General features: G+C 52.5%; 1 protein-coding gene across 9 annotated transcripts in view; it reads left to right on the top strand.

Moving 5' to 3' along the window:
* The window catches only part of Ctif (cap binding complex dependent translation initiation factor), a 271,536-nt gene that overhangs the window by 163,760 nt on the left and 81,108 nt on the right, over positions 1-26,668 (top strand). For 7 of the 9 annotated variants that reach the window (XM_015992666.3, XM_006973835.4, XM_076555522.1 and 4 more), the window contains 2 exons: positions 16,392-16,884; positions 18,310-18,609. In XM_015992666.3, coding sequence (XP_015848152.2) covers positions 16,392-16,884; positions 18,310-18,609 — 793 coding nt within the window. The remainder of the gene's footprint in view (positions 1-16,391; positions 16,885-18,309; positions 18,610-26,668) is intronic. The other 2 variants (XM_076555521.1, XM_006973836.4) reach the window with 1 other exon arrangement.

The following is a 26,668-nucleotide window of genomic DNA, read 5'->3' as shown; positions in this document are numbered from 1 at the left end:
AGGTAAAGGGGGTCTGGCGGGATGCCACTGCCTCACCAGCCTGGCAAGGCAGGCATCCTGTACACAGCCTGCTCGGGGCTGTCTGCAGTTCCGTGACATCCCTAGGGTCTGGAGGCATTCTTTGCACGGACACTGGGTGGAAGCCAGAGCTGTGGAGTGATCCTGGGAGCGACCTCTGGGCAGAAAACCGTGACGTGTGGCTTTAGTGGAGGCTGTGCATGCCATGTCCACTTGGGGGATGGCTCAGCCCTGCTCTCCCTTGCTTTTCCAATGATTTTCCTTTGGGACGTATTTATTTCCTGGCTCCCTGCCTTTACGTGTGTGGGTTGCAGCAGAGGGCACGGAGAGAGAAGGGAACTTTCTGGAAAGGTAGCTCCAGCTGCAGTTTTCACAGGGGAAGGAATAGTAAAAGGAGGTCTAGTCGGGAACCTTCTGGGCCTGGTCGGCCTTGGCTGGTGGACCCCCAGAAGCAGGAGGGGCTGTAAGGCATGCTCCATGGGTAGGCCAGGCGTGAGGGTCTTGGCCTCCTTGTCCCTGGGGGCAGGGCATTCACCCCTCTGCCGTCTGACCAGGTGCCAGGGCATTTAGGCAACTGTTTAGGCAACCCTAGAGCTGTGCTGGTCTTCTTCCTGGTGACTGTTGGTTGTCATGTCATAGTCCTGTCCTCTGTGACCCATACGCAGCTGTCACCCGTCAGACCTGTGTCTCCCTGCCATGGACAGTTGGATGGGTCCTGAGGCAGCCACACCTGAAAGCTCCTGCCTTTGCCTCCTGCTCTGCTCCATGTGGCTTGGCCGGGAGTAGGTTACCCTCTGTATGTGGTCCCTGTGGGGCCGATGTCCAGCCGAGGGCTCGCGGAGGTCGTCTTACACTGTGCCAGACTCTGGCTGGCCCTTGGCGGCTCTGAACTACAACTTGACACCTGGCCCAGCATTTGACAGGCCCCTCCTTCATCTCAAGATCAAAGTCTTCACATTCCAAGCAGGAAGAAACTACAAAATGGCCCGTTCTTATAACATACCAGTGCGAAAAGGTTCATAGTAAAACTCATTATTTTATACCCTAACTAAAAGAAAACAGCAGCAGTGATAATGAATTGTAAATGATACAAGTAAATTTAAAAGGAAAAAACCTACCTATTCTACTGTAAACTGCTACACATGGAATTCTGGGGTCTGTTTGGCTCTTATCCAAAGCCTTAGGGACTCCTTGGCTCCACCCCTTCACCCGCATCCAGGTCATCAGTGATTGGCCCAGCTTGACCTTGCAAACAAGCCCCCACTCTGTCTGCTCTGCCTTTACCTGCAGAGCTCTGCTGGTTCTCACGAGGCTGCTCCTATAATCCCTTGGTCTCTCCGCACGTGCCTTTGAAATGTCACCACCACTTGGTTCAGAACCTTTTGGTGGTTCCCTACTTTGTATAGGACAAAGACAAAGTCTTTCCAATGATTTAAAGGTCACCTCCCTGACCTCCTCCTTCTGTCTTGTCCCTCGCCCTCACTCTGTGCTCCAGTCACATGGGCCTTTTTGAAGAGCTCGAACACATGTGTGAGCTCCTACCCGGGACCTTTGCACGTGCTAATCCATCTACATGCAGCGTGTCTCCCCTTCATGGATCCGTGGCTCGGCTCTGCTTCCTCAAGTAATGTTCAATGTCACCTTCTCAGTGAGGCCTATCCTAACCCTTCTGCCTGATGGTGCACCCCTCCCAGAGGGACCCCACGATGCACACTAACTCCCTGACCCTTCTCCCTGCCTCCCTAGCGTTAGAGAACCTCATGTGCGCCAACGCAGGGGCTTGTTCTGGACAGTACCACAGCTCCTTATCAAGTGGTGTCTGCAGCGCGGCTTTGGTTCCGAGCGCTCTCTCCTTTCCCGTAAGCAGACCGGTGCATAGTGAACACACGAGGAGCATTGGTTAGGCACGAGGTGACCAGCACTGCTCAAGTCACTTCCGTTTCCCTCGGGGCCTGCAGCTCCTGGTGGACAGTCTCGACTGTCCCTCCTGGGTCTTCCCAACTATGGCTCAGACAGAAGCCCATTAGATGACCCGAGAGTTTCCCCAGAAGCCAGGTTTGAAGAGGAAGGGCTGTCTATCGCCTCTGTCTAGGTGGCGGTCACCTGTCTCTTGGGTCCTCCTCCCTCCCTGGGTTTCAGTCTGATCAGGTGGTATTCAGTCTTTCTCACATCTCAACAGCTGGAAGACAGGCTTGGTTCCTCCTAACTTAGATGCCTCTCCAACCGGCACTGGGCACTGTGGTCATTGAGCCTGGGCAAAAATGGCTTAGGGAGGTATTTGAGGGACAAGCCAAACACCTTAGCTAAGTGCCAGGTAAACTCAGTGGTGGCCCTCGACCACTTTGTGAAGGACAGAGTCCCTATTTGATGGTCTTCGAGGAAAGCGTTCAGTTGATCTGGAAGGCTTCATACCCTGTTAAATGGATAAAGACAGACAGACAGACCGCAGGCAGCCCTGCTGTGGCCACACCCTGCCCTCCTGCTCTAGCCTGGGAGCCAAGTTCCAAACCCTCTGCCGTGGCTGCGCCTTAAAGAGACAGGGGACCCAGCTGCCACTCATGGGCCAGCAGTAGAGGCTGCGAGACTGTGCCGTGGATACGGAAGCCCCAGCTTGGGTGGCACTCCAAGTATGGGCCTGGCAGAGGGCAGGCCTTGCAGAGACCACAGGAAGCTGAGAGGCTGGTGGGAGACACAGCTCTGGAATGAGATGGTGTCCAAGTTGCAGACATCACCCATTAATCCCCAGATGCCAGCCTGGCTCCTGGATGCCTCTGGCTGAGGCCTTCCAGGCCTGCCTGCAGAGGTTAATAAATCCCCAGAGAGCACATATGTGTTGGAAGGACTCTTACAAATATTCGTGCATGAGGCGCACTCTGATACGCAGTTCACAGACAAGGAAACTAAGACAGACAATGCTTATAAAGCTTGCTCTGTGAGACACGGTGAAGCAGAGGTCTGGCTGGGACCAGATCCCTTCTTCCTGTCCAGCATCGAGGGGCACAGCTGTTCCCTGACCTGCCGCTCCCCAACCCTGGCACTGCAGCCCAGCAGTGTCTGACCTCCAGTGAGGGCTTCCTCCAAGAAGGCCTCCATCCTTCCCCTCCACTGGCATCTAATCCCTTGAAGGTCTTGGTCTCAGGCTAATTTATCATGTTCTCCTGCCTGCCGCTGCCTCTCTGGTCTTGAGCCTGAGTTTTTGGTCCCCAGACCATCCCACCTCTGGCCATGCATGGCCCTGCTGGACCACTCCTGCTCCCTAAACCCCACCTGGCTACCAGGCTCAACCCTGATCTTGCTATAGTCCTCCCCTGGGCTCAGTGTATCTGTGGGTGGCACCTGTACACCTGTGTGACCACACAGTCAGGATATCCTCGGCAGCTCGGGTGCTTTTCTGTGACCTGCCTATACTGTCACCTTCTCCTTGATTGTTTTTTGTTTTTGTTTTTGTTTTGTTTTGTTTTTGGAGTGTGTGTGTGTGTGTGTGTGTGTGTGTGTGTGTGTGTGACTAGAGATCACAGAAATCCTGGCTTTGGAATACCTAACTTGTGTTCCCTATATGTGGAATCCCAGAACAGCCCGAATTAGATCATTAAATAAATTACGTGCCTCATTCCAAGCACTTGGGAGGTCGAGGCAGGAAGTTCAGGAGTTCAAGGTCATCCTCATCCCTATAGCAAGTGAGAAACCAGCCTGGGCGACATGATAGCCTGTCTCAAAACAAGCAAAAGCTGTAGACATGTTCCAGTTGTGTTTGTGATGTTTCTCTAGCCCCACCTCTCTCTGTGTCCACAAATGCAACCCCATAAGAAAGTGTGTAGATTCTCCCAGCTGCCTACTTCCCAGCTGTGTGAACCGTGGTAAGTTACTTAACCTCTCTGGAATTGTTTCATCGTGTATAAAATGAAGGTAACAATGTTGCTGTCTACCCTAAAGAGATGTAATGCTGGTGGCTGGGTTGATTTGTATTTGTTGGGCATAGATGGGACAATACAAATGTCATTCGTTGGTTTGATATTTGTTGTTATATTAACAGAAAAGGAAACTGGGCCCCAGGTGGTTCCTTCTTTAGCCCAGTGATACTTAGATGGCCATCATAGGCTGTAGGAGAACTGCCCAGCCAGCAGTCCTGGTATTTCCCCCTCTCTCCTTGTTCATGTTGCTAGGCTGTGTGTGCAATGAGAATTGTCTAAAGAGATCTGGCTGGGAGTGTGGATCCCAGAGCCCATGCCAATCTCATAGCTCTGCCCACCTGGCCCCACAGCCTTATCACCTTCCTTGCAAATCAACCAGTTATTGTCTGCCTCACTTTCCCAATCTGGTCCTGCCTGGGCTCTCCTGTGGGTGCCTAGAAGCTGTGCCTTCTGCCCTCACCCTACCCTGGCTTCCCTTGGGGCCACATTGCCCAGGAAGGAACATACGTGCCTCCACAGAGAGGCAGCCAGTGAAGGCCACCAGGACTCCTGAGACCTGACATCCATACATGCTCCCTTCATCCCCTAGCTCAGAACTTCCTCCCAGATCACAGCAAGAATCTCAACCTCTATTTCCAGGAGAGCCAGACAGCCCTAGCAGAGACCAAAGTGGCCCCTGCCTATCTGCAGGGGTGAGTCGTCCTCACAAGGTCCTCAACAAGAAGACAAGACTTTTCCACACCATGGGGAGGTTCCAGGGACAGACAAGGCACTCTCTAGGGGCTGATGTAACCAAGGCAGTCCCAGGAGGTGCTGAGACCCAAATCTTGAGGCACGCCCCTTCCCCCCCCACACACACACACACAGTGATCAGAATGTCCCTCAGAGCTGTAGGCCTCATGGTGTCACCTGGAAGAGGCAGACCCTGCCACAAGAGCCGTGGGGACACGAGAGGTGACACTTCTGGGCTCAGGTCCCGGTACACAGAGGCAGTGAGAGCATGGAGTGTGGAGTCCTGTTGACCAGGGCACTGGTGTGCCCTAAGTGAAGCATGGCAGCAGCTTGAAGGACCCTGGGTCCCCGCCATGTCCACCACAGTCAAGAGGCCCTCAGAACGGTACTCTTCGCCACTCTCCTGTGTCTACTTGACTTAGAGAAACAGACGCCCCGACACTAAAAAGGGTCTTGCTCGAGGCCCTGTTTCTCGGGTCTGACTGCCCCAGAGTCCATTTATCTTGGGAGCAATACACTGAATGGAAGTGACCGCAACCCACCCGGACACCATCATCCAGTGGCTCGCTCCGCAGCCCCAGGAGCCACTCTGCCGATGTGAAGCTTTAGATAGATTTAAATTATTTTATTAGTAGTCAAATATTTCATTTCTACCCGTAATGGACTTTGTTAAGGGGAGGAAGCACTGAAGAGCACAGATATTAAAGGGCTGGTTGGAGGGCTATGGAGAGGGTGGAGATTCTGCTCATTTGCCGTGGGGTATTCTGCCCTATAAGAATAAAGGGCTATGGAGAGGGTGGAGATTCTGCTCATTTGCCGTGGGGTATTCTGCCCTATAAGAATATGGTGTTTTGAAATGTCTTTATAGGAAAGTCATGATTTTTTTTCTTCCATGACTCATAATAAATGAAGGTGCATGCATCTCTGGCTAAATGCAGGAAGGTTTAGTCTTTCCTCTATTTATGAATGTTGCTAAAGAATGCATTGCCATTCATGTTGGTGCACATTAGTAACCCCAGCACAGCAGAGGCTGAGCTAGGAGGAGGCTGCAAACCAGGACAGTTTCTCTGAAACTCAAAACAAAACAAACAACAACCAAAAACAAAAAAGATTATGTTGAAAGTATCCCCTTCTAATCGCATATCAATCTGAAAACCATGTTTGATATCAAATAACTTAATAGTTTTAATAGGTTTTTTAATGCCAGTGAGTGTTTACAAGATAATATATGGCTGTAAAGATGAAAAGGCCAGAGCAAGGGCAGACTGAGGCTGTTCCTAAACTGCCTCGGGTCCCACAGGGTAAAGACAAATAATGAAAGATCCAGCCTTTTCCCACCCGCCAAGTAGCAGGTCTCCTGACCTGCGTCATACAAGCCCAGCCTGGGATCCAGGGTCTTGTTTCAGTTCAACTGGCAAGTTCATCCAGGAGGGCAAGCCGATGTGCCGTGGTGGGTGTGACTGCTCAGGGTCCTCCCAGGTCCCTTCAGACAGTACGCATGGACCACAGAGACCCAGAGAGCCATGTCCAGAGCCGACAATCCTGCCCTGAAGTGCGTCTCTGAGGTGACTGCCTGTCTGGGAGAAGGAAGAGGACACTTGTTGGTTGATTTCACTATATTTTATTTGGTTTTCGTGAACATAAGAAACTAACTCAAGCACAACGCTTGCCAAGCCTGGGCTGAGTCTGCCGTTTCTTCCAGAATGTTCATTCCACGACTCCATTTTAACCAAAAAATGTTTAATGGTAACTGTTCCAGAACCTCAGAGAAGTTGAGCTTGAGGGCGTGACTCAGCGGGTAGAGTTTTTGTCTAGCGTGCATGAAGCTCTGGGGTTCGTGCACTGTGTAAATCCAGGCATGGTGGCACGTGCCGGATCAAATGGTAACTCCTCCTCAGCTACAAAGCAAGTGTGAGGCCAGCCTGCGCTGTGTGAGACCCTGTCTCAGAAAACAAAACGAACAGACAAAATCCCAGAGAAGTGGGTGCATACGTCTCCCCTTGGCTCGAACCGCCGAACATGAACCTCACCTCCCCTCCTGCGTGTACGTTCACTCTTTTCTGCTCTGTGGGCGAGCTGAGTTGCCAAAACAGTGCCCTCTCCTGCCAAACATTTCACAGGCTGACCCTTTAAGACAAAGTCTTTTTCTTGACCACAGAAGGATGGTCGGGATCAGGACACTGAGTCCAGCCCACTAGAGGTGCGCGGAATGTGTGCTATAATCTATCCAAACCCTGCGGTCGGTCCTGCACTCTCCCCAGGCACGGGACTCCTGTCTCCCTGCTGTCTGCTAACCCGGGACAGTTCTGTGGCCTCAGGACATCGTGGCCTTGACTGTGCTTAGGAAAGGGCTGTCTCTCTGTCATTGGCTCTTCTGGCTTGTCCCCGAGGTCAGGCTCAGGTCATTGGCTCTCAGTGAGATCATGTCGCCTGTCAGGAGGCGAGGCTGTCCTTGGGTCCTTTGTTGATTTTGGTTACCTGGTTAAAGAGGAGGCTGCCGGTTCTCCACTGTCCAGGGTTTCCTTTTGTGATTCTGTGGGGATGTCATTTGAGACTACCAGTGTTTGGCCTTTCATCCTGTGGCCTCCATTGACGCTTCTTGCCGGAAACTGTTGTTAATATCATGGTTACCAAATCATTTCCAAATTTCATCATTCCTTCTAAATATACTAGTTAGCTTTCTACCACAGGGAGCTGTCTTAAGTTGATTTTTTTTTTTAGTTTTATATGTATCAGTGCTTTGCCTACATGTATGTGTGTGCATCATGTGTGTGCCTGGTGCCCCCGGAGGCAGTGTGGGCACTAGGAACCAAACCTCGGTCCTCTACAGGAACAAGTGGTCTTAACCACTGAGCCATCCCTCCAGACCTTTTGTTGTTTGCTGTTGTTTTTGTTTGCTTGAAATAGCCAGGCTAGTCCTGACCTTGTGATCCTCCTGTCTCTGCCTCTCAAGTGCTGGTATTACAAGAGAACCCAACATGCCTGACTCATCCCTGGTTGGTATTTTCTTAATGGTTGTCATACTGGGGATGAAACTAAAAGTCTCATGAGTGCCAGGCAAGCGATCCAGAACCAAGCCCCACCCCCAGAATCTGGGCACTAGAAGAGGAAGTCCTTGTCACCCATCTGAGTACCTCCGGGACACTGCTACTTGGATGAATAGGTATGCCAAGTGAAGGTTATAGCTTCACGTCTGCTACAAGTCCCCAGTGTTCTAGAAGGCTCTACCCCGAGAGAGTATCTTCTGGGAAGCATGTCCCCAGGTGGCCTGGCTGGAGTGAGAATGAGGCCATGTGTGAGCCTGTTGAAAGTCCTTTGGGGTCATGTCTCACCACAGATTCATCAGTCCATCAGCCCCAGCTGAAAAATGCGACCCGAGGGAGGTACTGCCTCAGTCAACGCCATTTTGCATTTCCTCTCCTTCCCGGGATGGAACAAATGGCCCTTCAGGGACGGCAAACCTGTCAGTAATGAAGTTGTGAGAGGAGGAGGCTGCCCCAAGAGGGTGGCTGCTGTGGGATGGCTAATGGATTAATGTGGCCAGCAGCCGGGTCCTACAGAGCCTGGGAACTCCTGGCACTCCTCAGTCCATGAAGCCCGACCAGCTCCTGTCCTGCTGGAGCACCTTGACCTCCCCTACCTCAGGGGGGGCGTCTGCTTCCCCTAGGGAAGGCCTAGTGCCCTCCAGGTCCACCCATAGCCTGGGATGTTCTCCATGGGTGTTCTGAGGCTGCCAGGCACAGCCCTGCACCTGCCTATGCTCAGAGGCCCCAGGTTCCAGATTGGCCCTCCGGAAGATGCCTGCCGCTGCCTCTGTCTGTCTGTCAGGCAGACACTGTGTTTGAGACCTCAGAGTCACAGCCTGCTTATCAGATAACGTCATCTGGGTTAACCTGCAAGGCTTCCCTGCACATCCTGAGATATGCACATCCATCAGAATGGGGGCGTGTGCCTGCGGTGTCCTTTGATGTGGGAGCCGTGGGCTCTGTGGCAGGCAGACCTGCGTGTCTTGCGTACTCTTCCTCTCCGCCCCTTGCTAATGAGCAGACAGGAGTGGAAGGGAGCCCTTTGTGAGTGTGGTGGGCCCCTGTAAAGTGACAACCACAGAGCAAGGAGGAGAGACTTGTGTGGGGCCTCTTCATCCACAGAGAGTTAGTCCACGACCCCCCAACCCAGGACCCTGACCCAGAGCCGAGTGAAGTTTCTCTACAGAACTTAGGGTGGTCCTCCTACCCCTCTTCCTGTCTCCATACCAACCTCTGTTAGTGTCTCTGCATCTCTCCTCCTATAATGTTTTCCCTGTTCTGTGTGTCTTTCCAACCCCTCCTCTTCCAAGAAGTCTTCCTAGCTGCGTCCTCAGAACTCACCAGATGTCAAGTCCTGTCTCATGCTATTGTTGATAGACTTCCAATGACCCAACAGTGCCGCTTGTATTTGTTAAGATTCTGCAGTCAGGGAGGGATATTTGTAATGTAGCGACCTGAGATACACCAGACACTGATAACCTGAGTCAAAGGTTGCAAAGGAAGGCTCTAGATGCAATATGGTCTCAGGCAAGGCTATCCCAGAAGATGTATTCATTTCATTTCTTTCAGCATTTAAAAGTACAAATTGCTTTTGCGGAGGACTAAAGCTCATTCCTAGCACTCACATGGGACAGCTCACGACTGCCATTGTGGATTAGACAGGCTTATGTGTGCAGCCACAGAGAGCACTCCGTGTGCACACCTCCCTTATCCACAGAGGACAAGTCCCCAGGCTCCCGGTGGGTTCCTGAAACTAGCTAGCCTGCATCTCCCCTGTTACAATTTGATTTAAAAATTAAGAACAAAGAAATTAATAACAACTAATAAGTTGGAACCATTATAAAAAATGGATTCAGCCGGCCGGTGGTAGTGCATGCCTTTAATCCCAGCACTCGGAAGGCAGAGCCAGTCGGATCTCTGTGAGTTCGAGGCCAGCCTGGTCTACAGAGCGAGATCCGGGACAGGCACCAAAACTACACAGAGCAACCCTGTCTCGAAAAACAAAACAAAAAAACAAAAATGGATTCTAATAACAGCTCTGTGTGTCTTACATGCTGTGGCCACCCGGCTTGTGTGCCTGTGACATGACAAAAGATGCTGATGATGAACTGAGGAGAACCTGGCTTTTGCAGTTTGAGGTGCAATTGCAAGCTAACGTGTGTTTAATTGCCCTTCACAATGTCACAGATAGAAGATTCATGCTTGTTGAAGTTCTTAGCAACCAAGGTGTATGGGTTTTATTCTTTCCTTATTAAGTAAAAAACATTACTTTTTAACTTAAAGTACTTTATAGCTTTCCCTTGCATAACTCTGTCACCCATGTAAGTCCTCTCGAGCTGTGAGATCATTATTAAGAAAAATTCAGGCTACTTGAGCACAAATACTACAGTATCCCAACAGCCAATCTTCTAACCAAGACAGATAATAGGTCTCTAATGGGCAGATAACATATACAATGTGGATACATCCCAGGGACCATTTACCTCCCAGGTGGGATGGAACAGGAAAATAGCATTCGACTTACAACCTGTGAGTGGTAAACTCTGGAATTTTTCATCTAGTATTTTCAGAGCATGGTTAAGGTGTGTGATTTAGACTGTGGAAAGCCACCCTGCAGGTGAGGTGGGACTCCTGTCTCCTGGAGACGCAGATATAAGTGAGCATGTATAAGAGATGAAGATGCTCGCTCCAGTCTGGGTCACCTGTGCTGGCCACAGGCCTCTGTCTGTAGCACTTTTCTTCCAGCCCTGGGCATGGGATGGAGGTAGAATGCTCCAGGGGTGTGGGGTGATGCACTGAATTGCAGAGAGAAAGGCTTAGAATGATGAGCATGCCAGGCATCTCCTGAGTGCCAGCCCACCTGGTGCCCTATGGGGACTGTTAGACTGTTTGATGGATAAAACAATGCCCGACTCAACCCTGGAAATACATTTTCTATTTGTTTACATTCCATAGATACAATAAGGACTGAGAGACGTTAAGGAATTTGTCCAAAGTTGCCCAGCTACACTGTAGGGTCAAGATTTGAACTCAGGGAGTTTGGCTCCAAAGTCCCCCAGTTTTGAATAACCACGCGGCTCGAAGAACAATAACTATATAGCTCAAAGATGCATAGACATGCCAGCAAGTTGCAGTGAGGGCCTGGGCCTAGAAGCAGCAAGGCCTAGCTGGGCCAAATGGAAGGGTGGGGGCCTTCCCCTGGAACCACGCCACCAGGTTCACGTGGAACCTGACAGCTCCCAAGGGCGGCCGCGTGCTCTTCCCATGACATCATACTGCCTCAGAACTTTGAGGCCAAGGATTCTTGGAATGCTTGATTCATCCTGGAACAAAAATAATACTGCGTATTTATAACGTGCCTTTGTACCCCAAAGGCTTTCCTGGGCTTTATTTCATTGAAAGCTCAGGCCAGCCTTGTAACTAACTACACAGGAATCAGAGAGGTGGGAAGCCACACTGAGCAGCACTTAGCAGAGTTCTGTAGTCCCATGCCACAGCTAGGAATACCAAGGCACAGGCACTGCCTGGCTTGCCAAAGCCACTTAGCAAAGCACTGATGAATAAGGAGGTACCCAGGAGCCCTGGTTTCCAACAAGAGCAAAATGAGAAACAAGGGCTCATGAGCCACCAAGTTTCCCCAGGAAAGCCACTTCCTTTAGCCTCTACCCTCCTCCCCCCCCCAGGGATAGAGCCCACGGCTCTGCCCGCCCTCCCCCAAGGGGCAGCAAGGGAAGCCAAAGGGCCACCCTGAAACTTGGCCCTAGCCCTAGCCCCCAGGCTCCAGCCACAAGCACCGCAGACAAGATGGACAAAGGATCGTTCCCAGTGCAATTGGAACCCAAGGCCATGCGTGGCTCCTGTGGTTTGCCCCAGACACAGTGGAGCCCGGGCTGGAAGGCCGTTTTCCCCACAGCTCTCCTTCCCACAGGCCCTCGCCTCCTGTCCCTCCCCTTGATGCCTAAGCCTTTACTCCTGCCTGTCTAACCCTCTGCACCCCACATTGTCTCGGGATGACCCACAGCCCCCTCCACCCCCACCCCACCCCCAAAGTGTAGTGACTCAGCAACAGTTTGCCAGCTACCCCGGACTCCAGGATCCTGGAACACACTTGAACCTCGGGGCCAGGAAAGCACTGTAATCAAGACTGTACATGCAAGGGCCAGACCACCAAGTTCTAACCCAAGCTCTGCTGGCCACTTGCACACCAGGACAAGACACCCTCCCTGTGCCCTGCTGATGCCACTGCCGCCCTGCTCACCCTGAGGGTAAGGAGACGCTATGCCTGGCATGCTAGCCGTGCAGCACCTATGTTGGCCGTCTTTGTTACCGCAACTCTGCTCCCCTGAAGTCTCAAGTCCTCTGTTACCTCTCTGGGAGCCCTCTGAGCAGGGCTGGCGACAGGGTGGTTCAGCCTGCAGACCGCACAGGACAATGTGCTTAGAAGGACCTGTGCTTGACTGGACGCTAGGCTGTGCCTGGCACAGTCTCAGAAATCCGTGATGGAGGACTGTCCTTTTCTCTTTGCTCTGGGTTCTGCACATTCTGTGCTAGCCTGCCTTAAATCCCGAGAGCAGGCGAGAGTAGGAACCCAGAGAGAATCTGTCTCTCTGCTGGTTCGCCTTTGTCTCCTGTCTCTGGTCCTAGCTAGATCTAGCTTCTGTAAATGGTAGGCTAGTGTCTCTAAGCTCTGGTATAGACACTGAAGACCCCTGCTATGATCCACCAAACCCCAGGACACTGAGAGCCATTGTTCCAGTGTGCAGCCGAAGAACAGGCTGGTAGGAGAAACAGGGTAAAGCAGAGACGGTGGCCATGGTGGCCATCAGGCCAGGATTCTGGGCTGTTTAACTCTGGATGGGACTGGAGCAATGATGAGAGGGTGCACAGGGACACTGGACACCTTATGCCACTCACTCACACACAGCCCTCAAAGGATACTTCAGTGAGTCCAGTGACAAGGTGGATCAGCCTTCAGGTGGAGCCAATTTAAACAAGGAAGTGATGGGTGAACCAAACACAATTGAGGATGAGTGTTTTCTCTTGCTACGTGGTACTCAGGGCCAGCAAGCTCCTGTGTCTCCACAGGAAGGGAACATCTGCTGGCCCGGTGGCGGTCTGGTGTCACACACAGTGAAATGTCACACTTCCAAGAGAAGGAGCACCTTCCCTGACTTCAGTTTTGAATTGTTTCTTTCCAGCCTGGGGGCGGGGGTTGCAGGGGGGCCACGGAGGATGGGAGAATCTATGGCATCATGGCATCGTGTCAGGGGAACAGGGATGTTCCAATGCCCACCAGCCCTCGGGGAGGAATAAATAGTACTGTGTTCCCAGCTGAGTTCCCATCATCCTGTAAATGGAGGCCGGAGGAGCGGTTGGCCCTCTGTCTCCGGGCCTCGTGTACCAACACCCGGCAAAGCAGCCCCCGAGCTGCGGGGAAATGCCTCCGACACCGAGCCCCGGAATTTCATCTTAGTCTTGGACAGGGGACACAGGAGCTGCTGCAAGGAACAGGTCCTGTGGAGGTGGGGGCGGGGGGTAGAGGTACCCTGCTGTAATGAACAGTCATCACTTTTCCTGAAGACAAGAAACCCGAGTCCCTGTGGACTTTCCAAGTCACTCGCCCAGGAATTTCACTTTCAGAATTTTTTAAACAGACCTACAAATTATGTGGTCAAGGGTCCCACATGGAGAGAACTATAATAAGCCAGTGGGCCTTGGACTATCTGGTTGGGAGCTATTATGAAATTTAAAGAAAAAAAAAATGAACAGAGAAACATTTGTCTGTCTTTGGCCTGATGTGAAAACCATTTTTTAAGAGCAAAATTCGAAGTTATTCTCTATACACACTCAGCTCCCCAAAGGCAGCTGTGGGGCCTGCTGAGAACTTTGTTTCTTAAAAGGGAGTTTCAGAATAAACATCTGATTTCAGAACCGAAAGAAGAATCAACTAAAAGAGCAGTGGAAAAGGCATAAACTGACCGTTTCCATCCCGAAGACTATTTTTTTTTTCCCTTGTCTTTAACAGCAGGTGCTTCCAGGGGCTCAAGTGGAACTCGTTCTCGTCCCCTAAGCCAGCCCCTCACCTGAGACTGAGGGTCAGCTCCAACAATGGAAAGGCAAATTAATAGACATGTGCCCTTTGTGGTGAATGCGTGGGTGTGTGCACAATGCCCCCCAAACTAGACCACATGTAGTCATGTCTGACACCAGATTCGGCCTTCACGCTCACCCACTTTTAGGAGTCGAAGCAACTCACCCTGACCCAGCCAAACCCAAACCCACAGGTCTCGTGGGGAGCAGCCAGCTGGCCCTGCCAGAGGTATCGATGAAACCTAGCACCAGCAAACACAGAGGGCAGCGTGCTGGTGCGGCCAGCTCACCCAGCTACCACTTACAAATATTTGTGAATGGCCAGAGCAGGGAAGCCTGGGCCACCATGGTTGGGGAACAGGGCCCAAGCCCATCTGCCCATGATTCCAGTGGCCCTCTGGGCTCCTTGCCAGGCAAAGAACATGGGCCCGCTGTGGTGAAGTCTCTGGGAATCCAGCCCTGTGCTCTTAGGAAACTAGACCTCAGAATAAATGAGGGACAGACTGAAGGTGGCCTTCTGGGTCCCATGACGAATGCCCAGGTCTGACGTCTTTGGAAGCCTCCGTGGACTTATCTAGAAGAAAGGAGGCTGAGGGTTCAGCTCAGTGGTTGAGCACTTGCCCAGCGTGTGTGAGGATTTAGGTTCCATCCCCAGCATATCTCTCTCTCTCTCTCTCTCTCTCTCTCTCTCTCTCTCTCTCTCTCTCTCTCTCTCTCTCTCTCTCTCTCTGTCTCAAAAGGTCCATAGTCCACATGCACACAGAAGTCAGACCCAGCAGTCACTGGCCCTGAGAAGATAACAGACTGAAGAAAGGCTTCCTGCCCCTCCCCCAGGGCTACCTGTGTTCCTGTTCAGCTTCCCAGGGCAAAGCTGAACCACCAACTAAGCTCCATACCAAACCCTCCTTCTGAACCCAGTGGGTCTGAGTTAGGGTTTCTGTTGCTGTGATGAAACACCGTGACCAAAAAGCAAGTTGGGGAGGAAAGGGGTGTATCTGGCTTCCACTTCCCTGTCACTCTTCAGCATCAAAGGAAGTCAGGACAGGAACTCACACAGGACAGGAACCTGGAGGCAGGAGCAGATGCAGAGACCATAGAGGGGCGCTGCTTACTGGCTTGTTCCACATGGCTTGCTCAGCCTGCTTTAGAAACCAGGACCACCAGCCCAAGGATGGCACCACCCACAATAGAAGGGCCCTCGCCCATCAATCACTAATTAAGAAAATGCCCTACAACTGGATCTTAGGGAGGCATTTTCTCAACTGAGGTCCCCTCCTTTCAGATGACTCTAGCTCCTGTTAAGTTGACAGAAAGCTAACTAGCACAGAAGCTTAACTGCCCAATCAAGAGGGGACGCTTGAGGATGGGCTACTTAGCTTCCCCTCCATGTTCCATCAGGGCTGTGGGTGTCAAGTCACATGTAGCATCTCAGGTTGCCCCACGTCTCCAGGTAAACAACAGCAAGACCTGGGTGACTTCTTTCTAGAGCCCTCGATGGCCAGCCATGTAGAAATGGTGTCCTCCTTTAGGTGGACAGGTGGGTGACCTTTTTTCTTTTCCCACTTGGAGGGGTAGCTGCTGGGGAGAGAGAGAGAGAGAGAGAGAGAGAGAGAGAGAGAGAGAGAGAGAGAGAGAGAGAGAGAGAGAGAGAGAGAAATCCCAGGAACGGTGAATGGGAAGCAAGACACTTTTCAAGACAAGCTAGGAAAGAGTTTGTCCTTCAGGGACATTTCTTAGGCACCCCAAAAATTCTAAGTAAGGGTGACAGAAATTGTAAAGATCAAGCATTATCTGCCAGGGGATTTCCAAGGTTACTCTCTGGGCTTTAGGAAGGAAGGAAGGAAGGAAGGAAGGAAGGAAGGAAGGAAGGAAGGAAGGAAGGAAGGAAGGAAGGAAGGAAGGAAGGAAGGAAGGAAGGGAAATGGTCTTGCAATTAGGGAGCCTCCCTCTGCCTAAAGCCACGTTTTAAATATCACTCCACATTCATATTCCAGGGCTGCCAAAACACAGGGTCACCAACGGATACCTAAGACCCAGGCCTTTTCCCTCCCTGTTCAGAGGTATCAACAGAGTCGCATTCTCCTGCCCCTCTCTTCTCGGTTTGCAGATACCAACTGGTGCCTCTGCATGTGTGGCATCCCTAATATCTTTGTGTGTGTACAAATGGCTTGTCATTATAAGGGCCCAAGTCAGCTTGGATTGAGGACTCACCCTGGGGGCCCTTAACCTCGTCTTAACTTGTTCGTATCTTTATAATCTCAGTTGGCCTGGATAGTCACATTCTGGTGAATGGGGTTAGGGCTTCAACACATGAATATTATCAGATCATGCTGCTCTCAGGGGACAGAGCCAGGAGGGTTCACCACATCTTCTGTTGGTCCTTCCAGATGCCTGTTCCATAACACATACCTTGGCACATCACGTAACGTGAATATAAATGCTGCCTTTTAGAGAAAGCTTGACGTTCATCCTCTCTGATGGCTCCTGGGAGGGTCTGGCTAAGTGGTGAAAGAATGACTAGTGGGCTAGGTACTGACCTCCTGCTCCAGTGCTCCGATGAAGAGGTCCTGTCAGTTCACTTTGTCACCTCTCCCCTCTCCACTCTCCTTTGTAGACGGCAGCAGAGACCTCCAGGAGGGAGCAAGCCCCAACAGCATGGTGACCATCAGCCAGGCAGTGCCAAACATAACAGGGACCACCAGAAATCCTACCAGGGGGGCTCAGGGCCCCACCCCTCAGGGAGGCCCACCCACCACGGCTACAGCCAGAACAGGCGCTGGCACCATGGCAACATGAAGCACCCACCGGGAGACAAGGGAGAAACAGGCAGCCACCGCAACGCCAAAGAGACCGTGACCGTTGAGAACCCCAAACTTGAAGATACCCCCGGGGACACCGGACACAGTGGCCTCGAGCCTACCTGCAGCCCTGACGCCCTGGCCCCAACGGCTTCCGAGAGGCCAGCCCCACAGCCGCCTGGGGGGCCAGAGGCTGAGACCAAGCATAAAGACAGTGTTCTTCCCGAGCGCCTCGGGGAGCGGCCCAAAATCACCCTGCTCCAGTCTTCCAAAGACAGGCTGAGGCGAAGACTGAAAGAAAAGGTACCGGTAATTGACTTTTCCTTGTTCTCTTGTAACCGGGAGGACCGCTGAGAGGTAGGCTCTTCGATGGGTGGACTTTGGGTGGAGCCTCATGGCTTGGAACCTCTTTAAAAGGATGCAAGGCCTCTGTGGCTGTGTGGACTCACCACACCCGCCCATCATCGCCATGGGTGTCGCTGGGCCACCACAGGCCAAGCAGCTGTACTTGAACCCCTCCCACACATACTGGCTCCTCATCTCCTGTCGTTCTCCGCCATACACACAAGAGGCCTTGGAAACACAGGGAAATTAGATGTGATCATATCAGATGCTGTGGGGCGGGCAAGAGATGGGTCCTATTGGCCCCACTCATGGAGTCAGACAAACTGTCCCTGAAGAGGTAGGTGGTCCCGAGGGGACTAGAGAAGAAAGAGGTCCCTTAGGAGACTGCCCTCATGTGCCACACTGCATGGTAAGGCTCAAGGAAAGCTCCAGGGCTCTTCAAGTGTCACTGTGTCACCCCGAAGGGAATGGTGGCTTAGAGAAGGAATCATGTTCCCAGTGTGCATGGCCACGGAGAGCTGGGTGTAGAGCATCACATCACCTCCAGCCCAGAGCGCCCAAGTTGGGAACCAACAGAGGGCCAACATCGTATCTCACTGTTCTTGCCACTCCTTGGCTGTGTCCCTCGCCCTAGCAGAGACAGCCCTTGTGTTCTCGGGCCATTGGTCTTTTCTGTTTGGGTGCATGCAGGGTGAGAAAACCTCATGCCACTCTCTCCCTTTCCAGTCAGTGGTCTAGCCCTAGTTACTGGGCACTCCCCTAAGAGCATAAGCAAGGTGATGGTTTTATTTTGTTTTAGTTTTCCTCCTAGAAGCACCAGCCATTTGAATAGCACAGTAGAAGAGTCAGTCCTTAATGCGCAGTATTTGTGTGCAGAGGGACAGCCAGCACTGTCACATGGGATGCTAAGCCAGAGCCAAGTCCACATGTCAGTCCTGTTCTTCACCCAAGAACAGGACTGACACCTGGTGGCTACACCCAGGCCACTCCCAGAACCACTACAGATGTTTTAGATCCTACTCACCCCGGCCTGGTCTTCCCTGCATCATTTTCTCTTTGACCGAGTTTTCTATCTGTCATCTTACTTCATCTTTGATAATTCCCATTAAATCATTTCTAGACTAAGGGATCTGATGGATAAGGCGGGGGCGGGAGGGGGGATATGTATAGGAGAATCCAGAATTGACGCTAGAACCCCCAAGCAATGTCAGCCCAGGACATCACAGCAGCTAAGGGTGAAGTCAAGAAAGAGCAGTGAGGCATGAGATCTCTGGTGGGGGCTGCCTTCCCTCACCCCCTTCTCTCTGGGTTCTCTCTTCTTCCTTCAGGCCATCCCATTCCCACCGAGGCTTCACTCAAGTGTGTTTTCCTTGTCTCCCATACCCCCAGGACGAAGTGACGATCGAGACGAGCAATCCTCAGCCAAACAAGATGGACAAGTTGATGGAGATCCTGAACAGCATGCGGAACAACAGCAGTGACGTGGACGCCAAGCTCACCTCCTTCATGGAGGAGGCCCAGAACTCCACCAACTCCGAGGAGATGCTGGGAGAGATCGTGCGGACCATCTACCAGAAGGCGGTGTCGGACCGCAGCTTTGCCTTCACGGCCGCCAAGCTCTGCGACAAGATGGCACTCTTCATGGTCGAGGGGACCAAGTTCCGGAGCTTGCTCCTCAACATGCTCCAGGTAACCGGACACCGACAGCTGCCGCTCCACTCCCCTGCCCCTCCGACCCGGGTTATTGCTAGAGAGAGGGCTACAAGCCCTGACGGCGGTTGAACTTGTCCCAAGTTCCTTGCCCGATTAATTATAGAAAATAAGAAGGCATCGAGGGGTGAGAGATGCGCGGCCGGATTTGTGTGTGTTTGTGTGAGTGCTCCATGGTTACCGAGGACCAATATAATTTTATAGGTGCGTTTTGTTCAGCCGGCCTTTCTATTTTCATGATAAGAGGCTGGTTACAAAGAGCCCTGTGCTTTGACCTCTACATGTCTGAAGAGTCATGAACTTGCCGTGGACCTGTCTCTTCCCCCCTCTTCCTGCCTCCCCCTCTTCTCCTCTTCCTCTTTCTTCTCCTTTTTAGGGACAGCCCCAAAGAGCTTGATGGCTATACACTGTTATAACAGGGATAGCAAAACCTTGTGCGTCAGGATGGGGACTGTCTGTCTGCTAATACATTGAAATCCTAAGTAGAAGGAAAGCGTGGCAATCCAAGATTTTCTCGATGCCTACTACCTTCCCGCTCAATGTCCCTTTCCCTCCAGAGGGCTTCTCCCCAACCCTCTTCATGCCGTCTGCCAGAGACCAGTGTCTAGCCACAGTCTCACAGGCAAGGGTATATGTAATAAGTGTGGGCATGCGCACTCAGACTGAGTCCATGGCATAAGTACCTGCCATGTGTGGTAACATTGACTGGCGACCCCAGCTGTGGCAACATCAACGAGAAATGGCAGTGGAGGATGGCGTGGCAGCCATACCAGCCAGAATACCATTGTTGGAGACTCTAGATAGGGAAAAAAAAAAAAAATGTCTTTCCTATGGTTTTATACAACAGAGACCAGTTAAGGTACAAACTGTGTCATCAGGCCTGCCTGGTAAAGCAATCCCCCGGGGAGTGAGGAAAATGGGGTGACAGAGCTAGAGAGACCACCTGCAGGAAAGGAGAAAGTGGGGTGACCTATGCCAGGCCGTCCAAGCAGTGCCGCTTCTGAAAGTCAAAGGGGGTCCCCTCATAATTACACGTGGACAACAGATGTACATACACAGGGCACGTGGCCCCCTGGTTCGTGGTTTGCCGTGTTGTCCCTAAAAGCAGAGGGGAGGTCATGACTGGCCCACCTGCCTGTGGGGCACTGGGCCATGCCTGTCCTGGTGTGTGTGTGTGTGTGTGTGTGTGTGTGTGTGTGTGTGTGTGTGTGTGTGTGTGTGTGTCGCTGTCTGCAACCTGAGCCTCCCTGGCCAGCCTCAAGCTTCTCTCCAGCTTCAAGCTGTGATCAGGTTGCCATTCCTGGATCGCCCATGCTCCCCTGGTGATGAATTCCCGCATTACCTGAGGGATTTGCACATGGGCATGTTCCTCGCAGGCCGGAATGTCCTGGGAGAGTGGAGAGGGTGACAAACAGGCAGAAGTCTGTCTGCCATGGATCACCAGGCACAGGGGAGTCAGGGACAGGCTTGGCCTCAGACTGATTTGGGGATTTTTTTTTTTTTTAATTTTTCCGGAGAAGGGGTCAGAATGGGGTACAAGTTCTGGACCATGGCTGCAGCTGTAAGAAATCCATGCAGCACCCCCCCCCCCAGCAGACAGACACACAGGCTTTGTGGCACCCAGGAAAGATAATTGGCTGCGGGGGCTAGCCCAAGATGGGTTATTTTTTTCTAGAACCCGTGGCAAGAGCAATTTAAGTTAGAGAAATCCTATTGTGCGCCCTAGGTAATAAGTCCGCACAGAATGAGAGGGCTGGGGCACAGCTGAGCCGGAACCGATTGCTGGAAACCCAGAGGCTAGACCTGGTCCGGGCATCAGCAGTCAAGGCCTCTCTGCAAGTCCCCCAGAGAAATGCTGCTGGAGATGTCAGGGCCTCGGAAATGGGCACAAGTGACCCCACATAAGCCTTTTCTTACTGCTGTAAGACCTGGCCCCGATGAAGCAGTCTTGGGCTCCCCTGTCCTCCCTCACATTGTCACTCAATGGTGTGAATGATTCAAACCTTTTGACCACCCCCAGAAGACAGCTTGTCCCAGGGACACTGACATCCCGCCCCCTGTTCCCCAATACCACCCTGCAGCCAGACTGAGTCCCCGGCTTCACCCTAGTAGACAGACTCCCCCATCTTGTCTAGAATTCTCTTTTGAATTCACTTCTTCTCTTCCACCTAATCCTCCGCCCTTTGCCAGAACCACCTCAGACACCACTGCCCTGGAAAATCTGCCAGAGTCTCCCACTCTGTGTTCCTGCAACATTCTACCCTTCCCTGCCCCGATACTGTTCTGTCACATGACTAGCACCGGCTGGGTGTCCAAGGACATCAAGCAGCAACCTTGGAGCTAAGGGTTTCAGTGTATACTGGGAAGACTGGAACTGCATCTCCTGACCACAGGAACCCACAGTGGCAAACAAATGCATGTTATCATGGTCCTGCTTCCCCAGGCTCTGATGGGCGGGCACCACCTCTGCTGGGCCCAGCCCTGTGTCTGGCTAGCTGCTCGATGCTGGTGCTGGCAGGTCATGGTCGTGGAGGAATGGCTATTACAAGAGGAAAGCAGCAGAAACTCCCCTCTCTCCTCTCCCAGTCAAGGACAGAACCCCAGGAGGCAAACAAGACTCACATCGTAAACTCCAAGGGTGCACCCTCCTGGTGACCCACAGTAATGGGAGAAGAGCCACATGCCTAACTGGAACATTTGTGGTTCTTCTGTAGGCCACCCCACTCCACCAGCTTCCTCTGAAAGGAAGTGGGAGCCCTCTGAAAGGTGGAACCAGAGGCTTGGCCTAGACACTTGGGCTTCTGGTGATTGGCCAAAGCCCTTTGGGCTGTGAGGAAAATCTTAGCTGTGCCAGGTGAGGTGCCTGAGGACCCATGGCTCCCTGCTTACAGAGAGGAAGCCTGCTTATCTGCTTGGGTCTCTGTTCCTCCCTGCAACCCAGGAGGCGGCAGTTAGAGCAGGCCTTTCGGAGAAACCACTTGCCACCCAACCCGGGAAATCTAAAAGGAGAAGCAGTAGACCGGGGGACGCTTCCCACTTGCCCTCCTCACACCTCTGAGGGAGTCTGTCTTCACTACCCACAGGGCCCTGCCCTCCCTGAGGCTCCTGACCTCTGTCCACTCAGTCCCACTTGACTCTGGATCCCCAGCCAGCCCCACGTTCAGTTGGCAGGCTCTGAGCCGGCCCTGCAGTAGCCTGACAGGGCTGCCATGCAGGCTCTGAGGCCCAGCTTAGCGACAGGGACTGCAGAGGGGCCAGGTGTGAAGTGCCCGGTACACGCCCCTCCCAGCAGCTGCGTCTGGATGTGGCCCTCCCTGGCCGAGTGCTCTTCCGGTCCGGGTTTTGGCGTGAGGAGTCGTCATCGGCGGCCACATGGCAGGGAGAGGGACAGTCTTTGATGTGGTAAATACTCTGCCGCAGAGGTCCAAGATTCCTGCTAGGTGGGGGGCTGCAGTGCCCACAAAGTGGAAAACGGGGTGTGGAATAGTCATAGGTCCTTCCCAGATAGACTCTCCCCATCACCCTGTCAAGAAATCTGAAACTCATGGGTCCCATAGGCCTCTTGTCGACCCCCATCGCCAATCCCACAGATCAAAATTAGTCAGTTCTTAGATCTAAACCAGCTCCAGTTTTTGCCTTAGATATGGGCCCTTTCTTAGTAGTGTGCTCATAAGTAAAATTCCATTCATTAAGTGGACATTTCTTAAACATCTATTATGTGCCAAGCCCAGAGTCTTCACTAGAGTCTCCACATCTGTTCCTACTGAGCCTCTGGTGACGTTGCCAGGTTGGTCCAGGGGCTGTGCTTGCTTTTTGGAAACAAAGCACTGGGTAGTTTGTAAGGAGTGGGGTCACTTTCATGGCTGGGCAAACAGGCACAGACCCTTACCAATGTGGCTGTCCAGTGTGGGGATGCAGCCTGAGCATACTCCATTTCAGACCCCAGGTGTGCTAACGAGCAGACCCTCAGCCATAGTCTGCTGGGATCACATGGAGAGAGCTGTAGCTTTGCCCTGGGGTCCTCCCCAGACCTACTGAATGTTGGTGCCTGAAGTTCTCCAGGCACAGACCGGGACATCGTGTCATCAAGAATTCATCAGGCCATGTGAAGTGAACATCACGGCCAGGATGAAGGGCCAGAGACACCAGGACTGTCCCACTGTCGTCTCTTACCAACCAGCCTCTCACACAGTGAACCGGCTAAAACTCAATCCTCAGGCGCTAGGCTCTTTGCTGAGCAACGTGCAAGACTCAGACTGGGCTGGTGGGAAAGCTTAGCTGTCGATAGATCACCTTCACCTCCAACCTCATTTTCCCGTCTGTGAAGGAGCCGGGCTCCGCCATCCCAGGGTCCCTTTCTCACTTTGTTCCTCGCCATCCTGAGACTCCCCGGCCCTGGAAAGAGGAGAGACCCTCTCCTCCTTTCCCACTGGGTCCCTCTGTTCCCTGCTTGAAGCTTCCTGTTTCCTTTTTCTTGGCCTGTGCCGTTTGTTGGCATGGCCATTGTGTGTTTTAGGAGAAGGGCCTCACTCTCACCCCCAGGGCTGATGAGGCCACCCAATAAAGCTGGCAGCAGCCACCTCTGTGGCTCGGCCCTGCCCATGAGGCTCCCAGATCCTTCGTGCAGAGCCAGCCAGCTTCTACACATTGATTGTTTCCACTTCTTGGAGACTGCGGGCTCCCCTGGGCCAAAGCGGCCAGAAGACTCCTTGGTGCTCATCGGGGGATTGTGGTGCACTCCTGGGGAGGATGAGGGCTCCGGTTTCATGGGGAAGGAAGAATGAGTGTGCCTCTTTTTATGGGACCTTAGGAATGAGAGGAATCAAAGGCCTGGGCCCCCTCCACCCAGGACTGCCTGGTCACCGCCCTCTGCCCTCCCCTTGAGCTCAGAGAGGGCTCTTTTGCCTAGATCTCCTTGGGTAGTGCAAGTTCAAGCCCTCCTCTGTTGAAATGTGTGTGCCCTGTTTAGCCAAGAGGTGTCTGCATCTGAGCTATGCAGAGAGAAGTATTATTAGAGCAGGCATCAGTGTGCCTGTAACTGAACCCAGCTCTCCCTAGCAACTGTTGCTAACAACACATCTAACAGAAGGATGTGATACCTTTTTTTGAAAAGGGGGAAAAAAAAAAACCCTCTTCATCTGGACCAAGTCGTAAACACAGCAGGGTGGTGGTGCAAAGGCAATACCAAATCAGAGTGTGGCATTTGGCCGGATTTCAAAATAAGTTGCTCTCCGCCGGTACCTTCTAGAATACAGCCTTTTTAAAAAGCTGACCTCAAGCTAGAGAATGGACACTCAGAGTCTCGGGGCAAGTCACTGGTCAGCATGGCGTCTGGGCCTATGATACAGACAGGCTCGGTTGGATGGTGGTTCTGTGGGGTCTCTGGGAATGCCTTCAGCTCTGCAAAGATTGGTGAGGTCCTCTGATCTGGCAGCCCTTCTCAAGAAATCAAAATACTGCCCTAAGCACCAAAGATATGTGTTCCCCTCGCATCCCTTAGAAGTACATATGACTCCTACTCCTAGCCTGCTTCTCTTAGTCCACACCTCTGTCCTGAGCCCGAGTCACAAGCTTAGGTGGGGGAACCAGGCCGTTCCTTCAACTGATTGTAAGCGAAAGCTCTCCTACCCTCCGGCTCTCTTAGTTTCTGGACATTTTAAACCATCCCCTGTATCCCAAGTCCAGTGTTTGCGAGCCTCATAGTCCACAGAAGAAGAAAGAAGGCTGGCCGTGGTTCTGGAGTTGAGCAGTTCCGAGCTAAAGACTTCTCAAGGGCAAGAGCCCTGGCTGAGCTATCCTTCTCCAGCTCCTGACATTGTGACTGGCACAGAGCAGATGCTCAGTAAATGCCTCACTGCCCAGAAAAGTGATGGAGCATTGGGTTTGAGGTCCCAGTGCTCCTTGGGGCAGAAGCCCATTCCTATGTGTGATTCCCAGGTGGGTTCCCCTACACACACACACACACACACACACACACACACACACACACACACACACACACACACACAGGAGAAAGTGGTTTAGCAATGCCTAGGCTGTCTGGCCTCCTTGTTCCCATCCCAAGTAGGACAAGGGTTGGAAGCTTGGGGAAATCCATTCGATGAAGCCATCTGTGGGAACTGCAAAGTCCATCTTAGGGAAAGGCAGGACTGCCCCTGTCCCTTCAGACTTGAGGGAGCCAAGGCTGCCCAAAAGAATACTCTTTTCCAACCCAGACCATGTCACGACCTTACACTCTGTCCCTCTGCTCACTCCCTGCTTGCTGCCACGCCCACAGCTGAGCCCATGTGCACTCTAAGCATGTAAACTAATTTTAATGTTGGCTCGGCGGGGCATGCCCAGGAGAGGAGTGCATTGTTCTGAGCATTCCAAAGCTAGAGCAGGAGCCTTGGGCCATCACCACACACGCTCCCCTCCAAGGCCGCTGGAGCCAGCAGGGAGAGGACACAGGCCAGCAGGCAGTGCCAACCCTTCCCCACAGGCAGGCCGCAGAGGTGATTCCCTAGGCCCACAGAGGGTCTCATTTTCTCAAAGGCCTGACCTCGGAGAACCCTCAGGAGTAGTCTGTGCCCACTCTGGAATGCCAAGCTTAGGGAGGGGCACGCGGAGCTGGTACACTCATTGGCAGCCCGCAGCAAGCTTGCCTCATGTGTCCCAAGAGATGGGTGGTCACAGGAGCTTGGACCTCTGCAGAGTCTGCGGCAGGCTAGGGCCATGACTAGGAGAGCGATGCCTGTCTCCACACCCAGCCCTTAGCCATGCTGGAGCCAGGGCAGGTCAGAACCACGTACCCTGCTGCGGGCACCTTGTCTGTCATATGGTGCGGAGTGAGTAGATTTTATCTGCATTTTCCCAATCACATTTGTCTCCTCCCAACCTTATTGAGTGCCTGCTGTGTACCGCATGCTAGGGTAGGCCTCCGATATGTGTCAGTTCATTACAGGCTCTCTAGTCCCCTTATCTCTGTTAAAAAACAGTCATGGGTACCAGCCAGGTCTCAAGTATTCATTCAAGGAGTGAGGTCAGTATTTAGGCCAGATCTCTCTGACGGTTCATTTGGGGGGTAGAATAAGGACAAGGTGGCTTCTTGGGGTGCTGAATCTGAGGCCCTGGAACTGTGGGGTGCTCAGCAGGACAGAGAAACTGATGATTTGAACATGAAAACATGCCTTGGACACTAGGCACTTGGGAGACGGAAGCAGGAGGATTGTGAATTTGTGAGAACAGCCTGGGCGATGTAATAAGGTCTAAGCCAGCCTGGACACTGAGGCGGCACCTTGTCTCAAACCAAACAAAACTAGGGCACCTGGAACAAAGAGCTATCCCAGGTCTCTAGGCAGGACTGCTCTGGAGCCAGAGCTGAGACCCTGGGAGCCCAGGACTGCGATAGGGACACCTACCGCCTCTTTGAGTCTTCGAAGCCATCTTGATACCCAGTTTCTGCCCTGGGCTTTGGTAGAGACTGAATGAGTGTGTACCCACAGCCCTCAGCCCGGATCTAGGCCCACAGTGAGAGCTGCCCCATGGGCACAGAGTACTGGAGAGCAGGAGGCCTGACTATCTCCAGGCAAAGGTCACCCTGTGCCTCAGGCTTGAGACCTATCTCTCACTCCCATGCAGATTCAGTTTGGGATAAGATGGGTGATGGGTGCTTGTAAAGCAGTGACCTTAGGATAGGCCCTGGGACTGGGTTGTTTTTCTTTTCCAGCCTTCCTGGTCTCCAGACCAGAGACCCCACCCCAAAAAATCACCTGTGTCAAACCATTTCTTATTGTTTTGTTTTGTTTGTGTTTGACCCAAGGTTTCACTATGTAGCCCAGGCTGGCCTTGATCAATCCTCCTGCCTCCTTCAATGAGTAGATCTGCTTAAGTGCTTCCTGTCTGAGGCTTGTGTCTTAGGGACAAAGAATTATCCAAGTCCTACCACCAACCAACACAGTCCTAGTGTGGCTGTGACCGGTCTGCTGTTTACAGTGGGACAGAGCAGCCTTGGGGAGACAAAATGGACGGTGCTCAGGTGCCTGCCCCTGAAGAGGGG

This window comes from Peromyscus maniculatus, chromosome 19 (assembly GCF_049852395.1).
Source record: "Peromyscus maniculatus bairdii isolate BWxNUB_F1_BW_parent chromosome 19, HU_Pman_BW_mat_3.1, whole genome shotgun sequence".
In the NCBI taxonomy this organism is placed as follows: Eukaryota; Metazoa; Chordata; class Mammalia; order Rodentia; family Cricetidae; genus Peromyscus; species Peromyscus maniculatus.
This window is presented reverse-complemented; position numbering and strand designations above follow the sequence as displayed.